At 44.2% G+C, this 16,910-nt stretch overlaps 1 protein-coding gene across 1 annotated transcript in view; it reads right to left on the minus strand.

Moving 5' to 3' along the window:
- Window positions 1-16,910, minus strand: part of UBE2O (ubiquitin conjugating enzyme E2 O) — a 65,166-nt gene that overhangs the window by 25,897 nt on the left and 22,359 nt on the right. Inside the window, exon 2 of the mRNA XM_062010652.1 lies at window positions 5,020-5,079. Coding sequence (XP_061866636.1) covers window positions 5,020-5,079 — 60 coding nt within the window. The remainder of the gene's footprint in view (window positions 1-5,019; window positions 5,080-16,910) is intronic.

A 16,910-nucleotide genomic window follows, 5' to 3' on the forward strand; every position in this document is an offset into this window, starting at 1 on the left:
CACATGAACCTAGGACAACTCATAAGATGAGATAAAGTTCAAGACCTGTGGTGTTTTTTTCCCCAGTCAAAAATTGCAATGGCTGTTGAAGCAGCAGCCCAGAGACTCCTGCACCTGGTAAATCACCACACTCTGTAGAGTGATAGCATTTACTTGCTGGAAAATCTGCCTGACTCCTTGGTCTACTCAACTGAGCAGATCTCTGCAACTCCAGAGTGGCATCCTGCAGGTACTACCCTGAGTCAGCAAAGGCAGAGGTTGATCATCAGCCCCAGAACAAAAGAGAAATTCTTTAAAGCTATCTGTGATTTCTCATGTAAAACCTGATTTTGCAGGACATTAAAAATGCTCTTCACCTGCTGCCATACAAAATCTGGCACCTTTTAACCCAGCTGTCAAGGTTTCAAGCCACGTAACTTACAGCTGGTCCAATTATGAGGTAGTTGTCATTATCTCCCTCACTTTTCTAGCAAAGTTTTAATCTTTATTTTGTCCCCAGGAAAATAATACATGCTGTCAAGAGCCTTCTGGGGACAGTTTGGCAGGGAGCACACAATATGCACATTGCTCACACATATGGTGGAGGCCTGCAAGGAAGGGCTGCTAACCCAAACACTGAACACAGCAGCTGCCCTGGCCTCCTGACAGCTGGGACAATCCATGCTCTTATTTATTAAAGACCACAAGTCCATTATAAAAGCTGACTGAGGGCCAGCATGCCAAGTGCCCTGGTATCAGCAGCTTCTGAAACATCAAGGTCTGTGCTCCAACAGGACTTGAGCATAATACTCAAAGGGCTTTATCCTATGAGAAGTGGATTTGTTTGCTCAGTCCACCTACAAACATGCTGGGATTTTGACCACATTAAATATTTATTCAAGGCTTTCACTCACAGCCCTGGGCAGCCCTTCTGGGAGTTCAAGAGTTGTTGGTGTTCAACTCATCCAGTCTCATCTCAAGGACTAGAAGTTAGAGCAAAGACACCCTGCCATCCAGGATAATTCCTGGACAGATTGCTCAGCCCATTTTGCTGGCTTACTTTCCACCTGCCTGCTCAAAGGAAGTTGAAAAGTGGGTCCTGCCTCACACATTGCCCATGCATGGCTGTGCCAGCATGGTCAGGAGGGCTGGAAGTGCTCAAAGCAGCAGGGGTTCATTCCCTCCAGCTGCTCCACCTTTCACTCCCATTTCTTTCCACAAAGGCTGGGAAGCAAAGGAAGCCTTTTGCTGCTTTAGCTCCATCATGACAGACAGCAGCTAAGCCAATGTAGCTTGCAGGCTGCCAGGAAAGAATCCAGCAGAGCTGTACCACAACTCTCACCTGAAAAGGGTTTGCCAGAACTATGCTGGATTCCCAACAGCTACTGCCAGCACGACTCAAGCTGTAGGAGGAGTGAGGCCTGCTCAGAAGTGGCACAAACCCACAGCTTGAGCACAGCCACCCACCCTGCTTTGCCTCCAGATTAAGCTAAATTAAGTATGGCCAGTCCATCCTCTGGTGTTTTGCAGTTCAGGCCCTGTGTTTGCTCAGTAGTCAGAAAAACTAAGAAACAAATCCCTCGCCCTACACTGAGGATTTCAGAATTGTTCCTTTATAAGCAGCCAACATGACAGCAGCTCTGAGCCACAGTACAACCCAACACCTGTGGTTTGTGGAGCATCTTGTCTCTGGGCCTAAACTCCCCATTTTATTGATGGTGAAAGGATATTAAGTAATAAAACCAGGCCTGGGGTGACTGATGGGCACCAACAAGCTCTGCCCATTCTCTAAGTGACAGTTTCCCCATGGAGGTGCCTGAAGCACCCTACAAGCCTGCCTGCCTCACATCTAACACAGTTGGGTGCCATTAGTCATGGACAAGGGCACTGGGGTTTGTTCAGCTTGCTTCTGCTTCCAGTAGCAAAGATTCTGAGCAAGCACAGAGCACTGTCTGTGGTTAAGAAAGCAGAGATCAATGTTGTGAGCAGCCTCAGAAGCTGCAGGGCTATTGAGTCACAGCTTTCCTCCCTCACCTGTCACTGAACCTTTGTTTATTTTGAGTTTATTTATTCCACTGTCACATGAAACATTAGGCTGCGATGGGGGAGGCAGGTTTGGAGGCTGATGGGTTCTGCTGAATCACTCCATCAGATTATAGCAGTGCTCAGCAATGCAGTCCTGGAGTGACAACTTGCCAACTTATCTCTTGTCTTCCAGACCAGCCTGCTTGAATTCAACTGTCCTGTCCATTAGATGTTCCCATTAAAAGAGGGGCCAAATGAAGTGAGCTGACATTTCACAGTTCTGCTACAAAAATCAATTTCTATCAACCCCAACAGCAGAACTGGAAAAGAGAGGTGAGTGGTCTTCATTAGAAGAGTTGGTAGGTTCAGGCCTCACAGCACAATTAAGTGCACTCCCTAGACTTTCTTTCTACTTCTGGTACCTTGAGAGCATACACTGTGGAGATGGTGGATTTTTAAGCTATGACTGGATGGAGAAGTGATTCTCTTCCTTCCCCATCAGAGACAAGTCTTTAAGGCAGAGCAACAAACTTCTGACAGGACAGCAGCTTGGCAAGTACAAGCTTCAATCTCCTATCTTCTACCTCCCATCCTTTTACTTTTCCCCCTATCCTCAACATTCTTTTCCAATAAGACGATCTTTATACTACCCTCTTATTCCTTAAGAGGGACAACATAGCCCAGGATCCTTTGAAGCAGCAGAATCCAGGTGCTTGACAGATTACAGACCTACTTCTAATCTTTCCCCTAAATTAGCATATCACCTGGAAAAATGAATGCTGCCACTTTCCTCACTTCTCATCCAGTTGGATTAGACTTACATGCCCAACTGCATTCAGAGAAAATGATCTCATTTTATGCATTACCCCCTGAAGCAGTCTTTCCCCACACTCAATGCTTGATGAGAAGCACATGAATGAGTCAGCTCTTCTCTTGAGGAACAGAGAGGATTTCGAGTCCTTCCCGCTCAAGGTTAAAAACAAGCCCTGGGAGAGTGTAGTGAATACAGAACAAGTTCCACTTTGTGTGATTGCCAGGCCAACTGGTGCAGGGCAACCATCCCACATCCTGGATTTGGCAGGCTGACACTTGCAGATTTTCTATTTTAAATGCTCTTGTAATTTTTGCACTATACCTCAGCAATTGAAGGTTTTCTTGGGGATAGAAGGAGTTTGATTTATTCACCACAGACACTGAAATCATGCTTGAGGGTAAGGTGAAGTGTAAGTCATTTTGAGATTTGCTATGCTTCTGAATAGAAAGAAATTGAATTATACCCTCACCACTCCACTAAAAATCAAGTTATCATCCATTAGTACAAATGGTCAAATCAAAGCCAGTGTTTAAGCATTCAAACAGATAAAGGACTGTGCAAAACAACTGCTGGGTAATGTATCTACCAAGACATGTGCAGCAAGCCAGAGAAGCTAACTTCTGCTCAGATGAGTATGGAAATTGCAAACAAAAGCAGCACATCCATGTTTGGTGAGAGGAGAACAACTTGCTGTCCTGAAAGTTTAAAATGATTTTAAGAAGCATTGGAGAACAAACTGTTGAGAGGCAAGACTCAAAGCATCCCTCAGAGCAGGGAGGCTACAGAGCCCAGCTGTGACAGGTATACAGTGGAAACAGCTGACAGTTCAATTTGCTAGCTGTTCATTTTTTTGGCTGCAGTTTCAGTAAGATGTTGACTTCAAATTTCCATTTCAAACAGCAATTACATTTCTTAAGGAAATATTTTGTTTAATCATTTTTAAAATGATCCTTCAAGTTCTTCTTCCCTTTTCTTCTCTGTGGAATATTCTGGGAAAAAGGGATGGCTTGACTTTTGTTTTAATTGACACAAAAAAAGGCTTTGTTTTAAAAACTGAAAGAGTCATGTCAGAGGATGGCCTTTCCCATCCCTGCACCAGGCTGCACAGCATGTGGTGTAACTGCAGCAGTTAGGGGCCAGCTGCCTGCTTTATCACAACCCTGGTAGCTACATTGCTGGATGCAAGTCAAGACACAGGCATGCACGTGGCAGGCCATATGGCTCAGGGTTATAGGTTAGGCATGAACAACCAGCGAGAAACTGCCAACCCAGCTAAGCTCCTAAAGAGACCACATCTCATCTGGTGATGAGATGAACAGTATTTCCTACACAAAAAACAAATCCATGCATCATGTACACTGTAAAACTAGAACGGAATGACTAGGATCTAAAATAGTATCCAAAAAGAGTAAAGGTAATGATTACAGGCTGTTGGTTAAAGATCTAGCTTGCTTTCTCTTGACTTAGCTGTGCCCCATCATAGTCACAGAATGTAGGGGTTGGAAGTGACCTTTAGAGATCATCTAGTTCTACCCCTCTGCCAAAGCAGGTCCCACAGGAACATGTCCAAGTGGGTTTGGAAACCTCCTGAGAAGGAGCCTCCACACCCTCCCTGGGCAGCCTGGGCCAGGGCTCCCTCAGCATTAAAATTGCAGCCTTTCCTCATAAGGAAGATGCTCCAGTTCCCTGATCATTTTAGTGATGCTTCAGTAGTGTTGGGACTTGCTGTATCTCTGGAAGAAATTGGACAAAATGGTGCTGACTGTAGATTGAGAGGTCTCCCTGAAAATATTTCCTCCAAGTTCTCTACTGTAGCACACCAAAAGGCACAGAGCAGCCCCGTGGTCTGCCTCCACTTCAGCCTCCCTGTAAGGCCTGGGAAAGCAGGTCCACGCTCCTCACAACTCAGAATGGATTGATTTAAAACCTAAAGGATGGCAGCACAGACAAGCTTCTGGTCTCATTACCTGACATTATCAGGCTTGCTTGCTCAGAAGGCCTTTGCAGATATACAACTGTAGAGAGGCAGCCTTATCAGCATTTCATTTTCAAAGGATGTAGTTAGGTTCTATCAAACACACTTAAAAATAGAACATGCTCAAAGCATTACTGTTCAGTTCCATTCAGGCAATTTGGCAAGTCTTAGAAATGCATGCAGCAGTATCAAAATCAAAAAGGGACAAAGGAAAAAAAGCACTTACACTGGAGCTCATATGTCTGACCACATCTCGAGGGACCACTGAGCGATCTTCAAGCTTCAGCTATGGGGAAAGAGAGAAAGACACAGAATTTAGTGACCCCAGATGATACTTAGAACACGACAAATACAAATGCACAGTATCCCAGTCCTCTGGACTGAGGTTTGCAGCAGAGGATGCCAAAGCATGCTCATATACAGAGTTAACCTCCTTGGCATATTTGCAAAATCCAAGTGACAGAGCTGAAACACAGCAACCAGCTGATCCAGCCACACTGTGCTCTAAGGCAGCAGACATCAATGCAGACATCCTGACTTGTTCATCACTTCAGTCTCCCTCTCCTCTTCCTCTCTCTGCATCATGTATTTCCTATCCATATTCAGTCTATGGACTAGAGAAGACAAGACACAGGAAGAATTACATCACACCACAGTTCTGTGTCTCATCCTGCATACTTTTCAATGAAGACACCCCCAAATATCTGTGGAAATCCTGTTTTGCCTGGAACATTTCAAGCAAGGTATTGCACAGTGAGAAGTCTCAGACTGGCAAGAGAACTGGTGCCAAATTCACTGCAGCAATCACTTGCCTTGGGAAAAAAAAGTAAAAGAAAGGGCTATTGGTGCACTTAATAGCCTGCAGGTCCACGAAGGTAACACAAAACATCAATAAGAGCATGGATAGAGTCAAAGTACTGCTCAAACCCCAGCTCCTGCTAAAACACTTGCTGGCAAAGAGCTAGTGCTGGCAACAAATGATACAGCTGAACCATCATTACATAGTCTACATTAGTTCACAAAGTTGTGGGCACCAGGAATCATTACTGGTAAGGGGAGGTATCATTTGATGCATCTCCAGTCATTACTGGTCACTGTACTAAGTGATGTCCTTCCAGAACTGGTCCTTTATCAAGCTGTTCCAGTGATCTCAAGACTACTTGGAGGATATTTTCATTAAGCTCAAAACTAGAAGATGCCTTTAGCATAAAATACTCTAATATTAAAATGCTCCATGGGGGATAACAGCATAAACATTGTCAGGAAGGCCATAAGACTGAACTCCAATGAGGCTTCCTCAGCCTCACAATCACTCAGTTAAGATTAGGGAAAAATCTCATCTGCATTTCAGTAGTCAAAGCCACATCTGCATCAGTGCCTCATTTTGAGCCCTGAACCACTAACTGCACACACCACATTTTTGGGAAGCACTATGTGAACACAGCAACAGGGACGGAGCTTCTTTCACATCTCACTTTCAGCATCAACCTCTCCACTATTGCTTCATTTGTTGCTTTTCTATATTGACCCCCAGCCCAAAAATCAGCTGTGCTTTGTCAGCACTTCATCCTAACCCATGTCCTGGCTTACAGCCTTCTTCATTAAATGAGACATAAATCTATAACCCAAGGACAAGATCCGGAACCAAAGCAAAGTACCTGAGTATTTATTGCCTCCTTCATTGCATGTTTCAAGAAGAGAGGAAGAGAGAGAGCCATCTAAGCTTTTAGACCCAACTTCTGAAGTCAGAATTCCACCAGAGTAGGAAACCTGAAGCCTCCCACAGTCCATTTTCAGATTGTGGAAGTGTTCTTATTGCCTCCCACATGCCACTGGGGTATATAGATAGACATCAATTTTTATACAGCTTTCTAAAATTATTTAAGTACTGTATAGATAACCCTCTAACATCCAGAACCAGGCAGCAAGAATCACATTCACTAAGTGCTCACACGTGAGCAGCACTTTGGGTGTTTTAACTGGAGTTCTCTTGCAGGCGTATAATGATACTTTCATCTCAACACACATTAGGGCAATTTAATCTCTGACATATGATGTTTAAATTGATGCATTATGTTTCCACATATCATTGAGCCACACTGCTCCATTCTGTACTAAACAGCAGCAGAAGAACCCAGACTGATGATCCAATGCTACCTGGCAGCAGCAGTATTTGTGTGGTAGTCAACTCTGATAAATCAGAAATGAGCAGCTTTCCCACTTTGGGATCCTTCCTGAAGGATTTAGTCACATAAATTCTTCCAAAGCAAGGCACAAAGCTTTCTCTGCAGGGGAATTACAGTTAACCTATTTTCAAATATCTTGATTTTTAAAGGCAGCACAAGGATTTTCAGCTCCATGTGCCAGACCCACCTGCCTCAGTGACAAGCCAAGTGACTCAAGTAGTAGGCAGAATGCCAGCATCAACAATAAATACTTAGCAGGTCTGTCATTGCACAAAAGCCTGTCAAAACCCAGAAGAAATCCAACTAGAAGTAGCCAGAATGGCTGTTGATGAGTGCATGACAATTGAGTTGTTCCTCCTCTCAACTGTATACCCAGAGTGATGTGATCATCAGCTGAAGGTCAGCCCCCTCAGCCAGCAGCTCGGGAACTCAATGTTGGAGAAGCACTTTTAAAATAAGCACTTACATCTCAGTTGCTGTATTCACCTCTATGGAGGTAAGTAATAACATGCCTAGCCTTGATAATAGCCCCAAGAATGAGAAATATCAGTTTCCCAGAGATGCTCTTAGCTCATTCTGCACTCCTGCATGACAAGCTGGGCTAAATCCCTTCCAAACACCTCAAGTGCCAGGTGTGCTTTGTGGTGTCTCTGTAAAACCTAAATTTGCATTTATGTGTGTTAAATAAGGGAAACCAAAGATACTCCTCACTGCACACACATCTTAACCAGGCAAAAAGGGACAGCCAACACCCACCTACCAGGAGTTGGTTACACTGGTTAATCCAATGACTGCAAATAAGTGTTAGAATAGCTCTGTCACTCATTTATTCCTTCCACTAGTCAGATGCTGTCTTGGTGCTCAGCACTAAATCAGTTCTTGAGCTCTGCAGCACCAGTTGCTATCTGGAGAATATCCAATACCTCATCAGGTCTGCTGATGCTCTCATAGTGCAGGCAGCAGGAGGACACAGAAATGTTGGGTTTTGCACAGAGAACAAGCACATTCCCCTTCCCAGCTGAGTCCCCTCACCTCAAAGGGAGCCATCCCAGCTCTCACCTGAAACTGAGTAGACAGACATTTCTACCTAGCTGCTGAGCACTAACTCATTAAGCCTTGGTAGCTTACAGCTTCAAACTGTTTGCCCAATTTCTTATCACAATCACGTTATTTAAAGCAAAATCTTTGTCATTTGTTTTTTATTAACTGCAGAGGTTGGGACATAAGTCTGGGACAGTAAACGGGATCTTTGCTTTAGCAAACACTTCAGCAGCCAGATGTAAGCATCTTTGGGCAAGGGTGGGCTGAACTCACTTTAACTCTCTGGATTTAATCTCTCGACTCCATAAAGCAAATGGGAGGCAAGGGGCAAATTTCTTTCTCCAACAGCTACCTTCCAACAAGAGATCAAACCCAGAGCAATTTATTTTGATGACTTGGACTAGCCAAGTATTGTGGCAATCATTTCTGACATTTAGTGGCAAATAACAGAGGAGTTGCTGAGATTGACACAGGGACAACTAGCTGCTGCATGGGGCAGGAGTCCTGACATCTCACTTTAAGAGAAACTGCCTGCAAAGAACAGTTGCTTTTGCTGCCTGTCACACTTCACTCTAAATGGGCAATATCCTTACAGGAGACAGTTACAGATGACCTGTCCCCCACCCTAAACAACCCAAAAACTGAAGTCTGGGGACATATTTAAATACAGCAAGGAACCACAGTTTAAGGCTGAATACATCTACATCCAACCATTGCTTGCTCAGATTCAAATATGCCAGCAAGCACCAGCCCTCAGGGAAGCTGACTACTCAGCAGACCTTGCAGGCTCAGCCCACACGTGGACACCAGGAAGGACAAGAGCCCTTGTCACTATGATTCAGCATCACCCAAGGCTGAACTTCAGATCACAGCTCCTTGATCTTCAAACACCCAAAAACATGACTTAGGAACAGTTTTCACCTGAACCAGCCATGATTTTACAGCTGCCTTTCTGCTCAGCCACCCAGCAACACAGTGCACCCTGGTTAGGGAAGATGACACCTGAGAAAGCTTGCCAATAGCAACTGAAACTGGTAAAGTTAATGCTCAGTTAGTGCTGTCTCATATAACTGCAATGTCTGACCATTAAAGAATAAAATTTGCTCCAGGGTGCTAGTGTGATCCCACAGCCTCTACCTCCAACACAGTCACTGTGGAGAGGAGAACATCAGTTTCTATTCCAGATGCATTCCAGATTTTATGCTGCAAAACAAGAGCTCTGGGAATAAGCACATAAGGATGGGGGAGAAAAAGCAGCACACACCCACCCTGACTTGGTAACTGCTTGTAGAAATAGGAACACAAGTCACAGCAGAGAAAATGGAAGAAAGCACAATGCTTGAGATGAAATACACATGAACAGCTATATGATGTTTAGCTGAACAGCTATATGATGGTTGAGAGCTTTATACAACAGAGTCAGAAGATTATGGATGTTGCTCCAGCCACTCAAGCAAGGACTTGGTTAGCTGTAGTCAGCACCACGAGGGCAGGGAAGCCAGGCTTTGACCTGCACAGACCTGCTACCTCCATTTATTCTGGGCTATTTCTCCATCTCACATCCCAGCACTTTCCTCATGCATCTTGTGCAACTGATCTCATTTCAACCCCTGTTCCCAGGCTTTTCCTCCTACATTTGCAAACAAAAAAGTGAAAAAAAAAATGATTTGCAATTTTATAAGGTCTGTGTTATAATAGAGATGGGGAGGTCTCTTAAAAGCAGCAGGAGGGGAAAAACAATAAATAATGCCTAGGGGATGTATTACCATTCTATGGGCCCCTTTTTAGTCAAGCCAAGATGTTGTATGCAGGAAATACATCACACTTTCCTGAGAGGATGGACAGAAGTCCTGATGGACAGATGATGATTTCTGTACATCTTTAACTGCACTGGAGAGAACTCCCAGCAAGTCAACTGGTTGAATCTGTTGTGGAGTTAATTAATCCCTTCCCTGGGACACACATCCAGGTCACCAGGAGCTAGTGTCTGATAATCCCTACTTTAGTATTTTTGTCTTGAAGGGACAGCACCATGTTAGCTTGGAAGTTGTCATGGTAACTTGTAGCTCAGAGGAAAAAGAAAAACCACAGGTTAAGAACAATCCATAGGGAAAGCAGTGTACTGCAGCAACAGGTAAGGAGGCACCACAGAGCACCCAGATCCCACAGCACACACTCAGAGGATGCTCCATAATCAACTAAAGTTCCATCAAAGTGCCTGACCCTGTGAAGACATGTAGTCTTGCTTCATTTAGCTGACAGGCTGCTCATAGGTCTCAAATAATCTGGCCTCTCAGCACCCAAAGGCTATGTGATGCAGCTCCTGGGGTATCATATGTTCATGCCTTGTTTCTAAACCTGAGAGCTATTAGGTCCTTTTCTCCAAAGGTGAAGCTGTGACCCAGAAACCTACACTAGATCCCACAGGTTCATGACTAGGACCACTGCAGGGCTCTTCTTGGAGGTTTCAGGGTAAATTTTCCTATATGAGGCAACTCCTGGTCACCATCAACTCCAGTCCCAGGCACCAAGCAAAAATAAGATGGTGCAAACTGATGTTATGGCTGGCTATAACCCAGCAGCCGGATGGCTGTGAGATGGGTGTTTGTGGAGGTGGGACAGGAGGGAGCACAGCTGGCAGCAGGCTTGGCAGCAGCCAGCCCACATCTGCATCAGCCAGTTCTTATTTATTGAACTCTAAAGGTCTGATCACACACCCAAATTCACTTCAGCTAAAACAGTAGCACAGCAATCATCCCAACACAAGCTGTTTTCATTTCAGTCCAAACAGGGTGTCTAAAATAGCAAGTCAGTTGTACAAATATAGCATGGATATGGAGTTGGATGACAGAGGTTCAGAAATTCAAAGACCCAGAAGATCTGAAGCCAAGATGTTTTTAATATCATCTCGGTATCAACACATTACTAGTGGCATCACATACTACTCTCAGAAAAATATGTTCCACATACAAAGTTCACTTCCAAGAATTCCCTTTCATTGATCACATTACATTGCACACAAGCTGTCTACAAAGCAGGAGAAGAGAGGATAAAACAGCAAGAGCAGAGAATCCCATGGAAGCTCAGATTTGGTTCACACTGAGACATTTGAAGTGCCATTCACTGCTCCACTTCTAACAACTGGAAGTTTCCAACCACACTGGGTTTTATGGGGAAGGAAGTTGTGAGAATAGGGTAGAAGAAAGACTACTAGAAACTGAAGACTTCCAAGAAGCACAGTTTACTACCCAGAAGAGCTGAACAATGACCTAGACAATACAGAGGGTTTTAAAACAAACCTTGAGGGATGCAGCTGCAAAACTACAAGAATAAATCTCCTGCATTCACTGGCACAGAAGCTCTGCCTCTGACAGTTCCTGGCTGCTCCCACATGCAAGCACATGTAGTCTCTGGCTCTTAGAGACAAAAAGTTCAAATTCCGTTTGAGAGAGGAGCCTGTGGAGACTCCTGCATTACTTAAAGAACAATGTCCTTCTGGGACAAGACTGAAGCCTCTGCCTAACCAAGCAGTAGATGTCAGACTGGTATGTGGCTCCCAAAGACCTACTATAGAAGAGAGTCAGTGATCACTCTGGCACATAACTAATGCCTTTGCATGTACTTAGGTTTTTAGCCATTTTGCTTTTTAATATTATTTTGCATATATGTAATGTCATGATATCACTTGTCATCTCAAAGCACTCAAACAATTACAAAAGGAGAAAGTATAACTTAAGAGTCTCTACTTGTTACTTAAGAATTGCATCAGGTAAAAAGTACTCAAAATGGCCTTTACTAAACTAACTCTCAAAAACCTTGAGTGATTGAGGAACACAGCTGCCCCTTTGGCATGTCAAAGTGAGAGAAGGACAGTAAGTAGGATCTTTGTTTCCTATATTCAATACAAAAGAGTCCAAAAGCTTGTTCATGAGACTGTTCTGGGAAGTGTAAAACACCATTCTGCAAAGAGTCAGGTTGATTAACTTAGCTGCAGGAAGAACGGAACAGGGGTAGGCAGGGAGGTGCTAAAATACTCCTCAAAATGGAAATAAATGCTTTAAAGGACTTCAGAGAAGTCAAGATGAAATCAAGACAGCTCTGCATCACGTGCCACACTACCTGCAGGCAGTCGACTGATAACACATTATGATTCTTTTGTTCCTGCAACTCCCAGATCTGAATCTGCCAATCATCCAACATTCAGCAGCTGCACAACTAGCAGCACCAACCAAGATCCACCACTAAGCCAAGGAGCATGTTTCCAGCAAACTACTGTGGATTCAATGGTACAGTCTGGGCATAACTCAGACAACAAAAGGCATGATCTAAAGTAGGATTTCCTCATTTAGCTCAGAAAGGTCCCATTGCTGGTAGGAATGAGCACAGCAGCTTGCAGCCCCAAGCCATCACACACCGCTCCAAAATGAACCTGCCTTCATCAGCTGAACATCTACACCAGTTTCAAAGCCCATGTATTAAGGCAACATGAACTTTCATCAAATTACACCACAGCAATTGTTTACTGAACTGACAGAGACAGGCAGCACCTGCAACCTTCTAAACAGTCGTTTAGGAAACACGTGGCAGGTGACTGTGGAAGGCAGCAGGAGAGAAGCCTTTGCAACACCTAGAGATCAAGCCAGCTGAAAAATCAGAATCAAATCATTGGCTCCACATCACTGTTTCCTTTACCACCACTAGCAGTGCAGGAAGCCTTGGTACACAGGCAGCTTCAAGATCCAGCTGTGTCATTAGTTCTTATCTCCCAACAGAATGAGCTTCCCCAGGGACCTGCAGCTCTCCTAAGAAACTGACAGCTCTTTAATTTGTCTTTATAAGGTATTATGGAGACACAGAAACCTGAAGTTGTGCCATTTAGATCTTCCAACGTCAGGCTGAAGCTCCCTGAGCCTCCCCTATCTACACATCTACCTGCAATGGACTGGTAGCTACTTTTGTCCCTGTTTACAGTTCTAATGAGCCAACCTGATGGGGTTCCCCCGCAACTCCCTCATTAGTTTTGGATAGTAAAGTTCTCTGGTGGCAAAAATCCTTCCATCCTCTGTAGGTACAAAAGCCTTTCCGCAGCACAGCTCTGGTCCCTCACCCACAGTCATACGCTGCAGCATCTTGAGATATGTTTCTCATATGTTGAGACCCTGTCTCAACAAACATCACTTTTGAGCCTTCTGGCAGAAAGACACTGAAAGGCTCTACTTTCCTTTTACACAAAGTGGAATTTGGCCAAAACTATGAGCAAATCATTGGATACAACAGACATTCAGTTGAGGTATAATGAGTGTAAATGCTGTGCTTTGGAGCAGAGGAATCTGGCTTTAACATAAATCTTTTGCTTAGCAAATGTAAATCTTTTACTTAGATTTCCCTTGTCCAAGGCTGTCAAATATTGTTTATGATACAGGCAACAAATCACTTCCTTAGCTCTGCAGATCTACGTGTCACCTTGAAAAAACAATGCAAGGCAGGTTCCCTGGCCTGGTAAATGCACCAATCTGAGAAGGAAGACAAAGCACAAGGCAGTAAGTCAAGGGAAGGAAGATAAGATGATGGAAAGGTTATTGGGTTACTATTTAAAGGAAAGAAGTAGGTTTGGGAGAATTTCCCAGCAGAGGCAGCAATGCAGCTGGGTCAGGAGATGATCCTGGAAGCAGAACAAGGAGAGCTGCACAGATCCATCTTGCTCTCTGCTTTTTGGAAGGTGAATCCCACCTATAACCAACAACAGCAACTCTCAGCTTCTTGGCATCCTTAGTTTCATATTTCTCTCACATGTGTAAAGGGTGAGCACTCCTATGCATCACAAAAGGGATGTGGCACTGCAAACCCACACTCCAATCACACATGAACCAGGGCTACATGCCTGAAGAAAGGGTAAAGTAGTAAAAACAACCTGATACCTAAAGTGCCAGCTCTGGCTTGAAGGAATAGAACCTCCACAGCCTACTGAGCTTTCTAGACTCAACAGGAAAGAATGATCTTCAGTGCAGTTGGGAAAAGTTATAGGAAAGTTTGACTTTGCCTTTTTATCAAGTGCAGCTGAATTCTTTGTTCAGACAGGCTTACATCCCATACACTCACTCCATCAACCAATAACCAGGTCTTTCCACCTGGGAATCCAAAGCAAACCCTATGTGGTAGAAAAAGGTTTACAAAACCTTAGAGGAGACCTGAAAAATTATTCAGGAAGAATATCATAATGCTCAACAAAAATATGCAAGGGTAAAGTTTAAAGTACATGGCTACAACTATGAAACGTGGGAAGATCTTGTGAGAGGTTAACTGACTAGTCAGTCTAGCAGGAGGCCCCTTAGAGCTCTATGGGGAATCTTTTAAGAATTACAAGATTCAATCTAAATATAGGTTTCTTCTTCTCAGTACCAGTTTATATTAAAAGATACGATCCCACTTTCTCAGCTTTTATACTTCTTACTTCATGTACCCAGCCTCCTGCACATAGCACTTCTGGGAAAAACAGATGCTTAGTAGAAAAGACAAGTCTAAAGGATCTCCTTTGGGTGCAATGTCCTAACAGCACCAATTATTACAGGGCACTCCCTCCTCCCTTTTTGTTAGAGTAAGATGGCTGATCAAAAGCAATGCTGTCCTGCTGCCTCTGCATTTGTGCAAAGCTTGTTACCAAGCAGTGCTGTAGCACCAGATGGCACTGTTACCTGAAAAACCCGCAGGAGCAGCTGGTTGGAAGCGGTAAGCAGGAAAGTAGACAACATTTTGCCTATCCATCAGCCAACACTCCTCAGACAGGCTGTCTCAACACACCCTCAGCAAAGCCTCATCTGAAACAGAGGTCAGAGCTAGCAATCCTCACCAAGACAACAACAGCCACAAGGAGCACAGCACCTCTATACCCAGTCCAGCTTGTTAAGACGTGCCCACTTCAAACAGAGCCTAAGGTGAGGGCTGTGGAAGCCAATGTGAGTACCTAACTGTCCATGGTGAAAGTAATGATTGTGCTGATCTTTTTGGTAGTATTTAACAAGGTCTGAGTGAGATGCATCTGACTGCTAGAAGAGACTCTCCTAAGGAAAGGCTCACCTGGATGCTAACACCAACCAGCGTGACAAGGAGGGAGTAGGAACACAGCTACCAGCCTAGACTCCTGGGATTCCCAAGAATGAGTTGTTCTAGCTTGCCAATTAAGCTGTGCTCCCTTTGTGTGCAAAAAGAATCCATTCAGTAGCTCTTTCATTTACCTGAAGCAAAAAGATTTCTTCAATTGTTGCCTTGGAAGGAATATGGTAGCTATTAATGCAACAGGTTTTCCACCTTCTTGCTGGACTGTGCTGAGATGGCCGCTTGGACAGCATCAGTTGTTTAGAAATTAGGCACTTGCCACTGAGCAGCATTTGGGGCACACTGCCAGGCCTGGAGGAAAGAGTGGGGCTGCTCAAACCTCCATCTGCCTTTCCAGAGGATAAAAAGGATGCTTTGAGGAAGTCTGTGACTATCACTGAACAACTCCTCAGGCACAGTAAGCTCTCTGTCCCTTTCGACACCTTTAGGAGTAGGAATAGAGTTAATCTATGACAAAGAGTCCTTTGCTCCATTCCTGAAGCAAGCCAGGGAGGGCTCTTCTGCTGAGCCATAACTGGACTCTGCTGGGTTGGTGGTAACTGCTAGGGAACAAAGGCTTCCCCCCTCCCCTTGCAGTCAGGTCAGCAGCATGCAGGAGGAACTCATTATTAGCCCACAGCAAAAATCCACCTTGCAAAAACTGCCAGAAAACAACAAGAGGGAGACATATCAACAGAAAATCACCGTGTCTGCTTTCCAGCTGGTTAGCTCATATGCTGCTGCTGTGAATACAAACCAGCCATTTAAATTAGCTTCTAATTGTTCACAGTTATTCAGAGACAGCACAACCTGCAAGCAGCTTTACAACAGCAGGCAAGGAGGAGAGAAAGAATGGTTTAAGATGCCTTAATAAGATTCATATATTCATGCTTTGCAAGTCTCTCAGCCTGCAGTCTCCAGCAATGCTGCCTCTCCAACAGACTCCCCATCATGTGTGTTTTGCATTGCAGAGGAAGATAACTCATAGGTGTTTCCACACTTCAGGTTGCTACTCTTGCTTGCTCCAGTTTTTGGACTGGTTGAAAAATTAAACCAATAATATTTTGGTCTACCCCAGTCCTTCACAGTCACTGCTCACACAGGCAGTCTGAGCAACACTATTTATAAAGCTGCTTAAAATTCTGGACACAGCCAGAGCTCTTTGATAGGATGTCAGCCATGCGACACCCAAACGTAGGAGGTTGACACAGGATGGTTAGTGTAATACAGCCCACTCTTCTTTCCCTTTCTTTCACCCTGAGCCTCCACTACCACCCTCACAGGAATCCCTTCCCCCAGACACAGACAGTAATGTTTCACAATTGCTGCAATTTTCTCTCCTAGGAGAGAGCGACGATATCAGTCTATTATCCTGAAATCCCCAGCATGTCAGTTTTGGTTCACACACGAAATCTAATGCAAGTCCAGTCTGCAGGTCAAATTGCCTTAGTGGATGGAATCCAGATGTACCTTAAACAACGAAATTCTCTCACATTCAGCCATGTTTGGACTCAGAGGCACAGCACTGCCAGAGCACCAAAATACTCATCTACATCTAGGAACTGTAGTAAATTCAATAAACTTAAGCAGGATTATTTTAGCAAGCATAGAATCTCCTAGAGGAGATAAGTCTGAAAAGCAATATATAAATAGCTGTAAGCACAGCAAATGCTTTGTCATCCCACACTCCCAAGTCAGTCCTGGGCAGCAAGTGCATGAAGCTGACTAGTCTTTCTTGTAGCTTCCCTGAGTTTCCTGCCTGCTCTGAAATGAGAGCATCCCCCTAGAGAAATGCTCT

Source organism: Colius striatus, chromosome 18, assembly GCF_028858725.1.
Source record: "Colius striatus isolate bColStr4 chromosome 18, bColStr4.1.hap1, whole genome shotgun sequence".
Classification (NCBI taxonomy): Eukaryota; Metazoa; Chordata; class Aves; order Coliiformes; family Coliidae; genus Colius; species Colius striatus.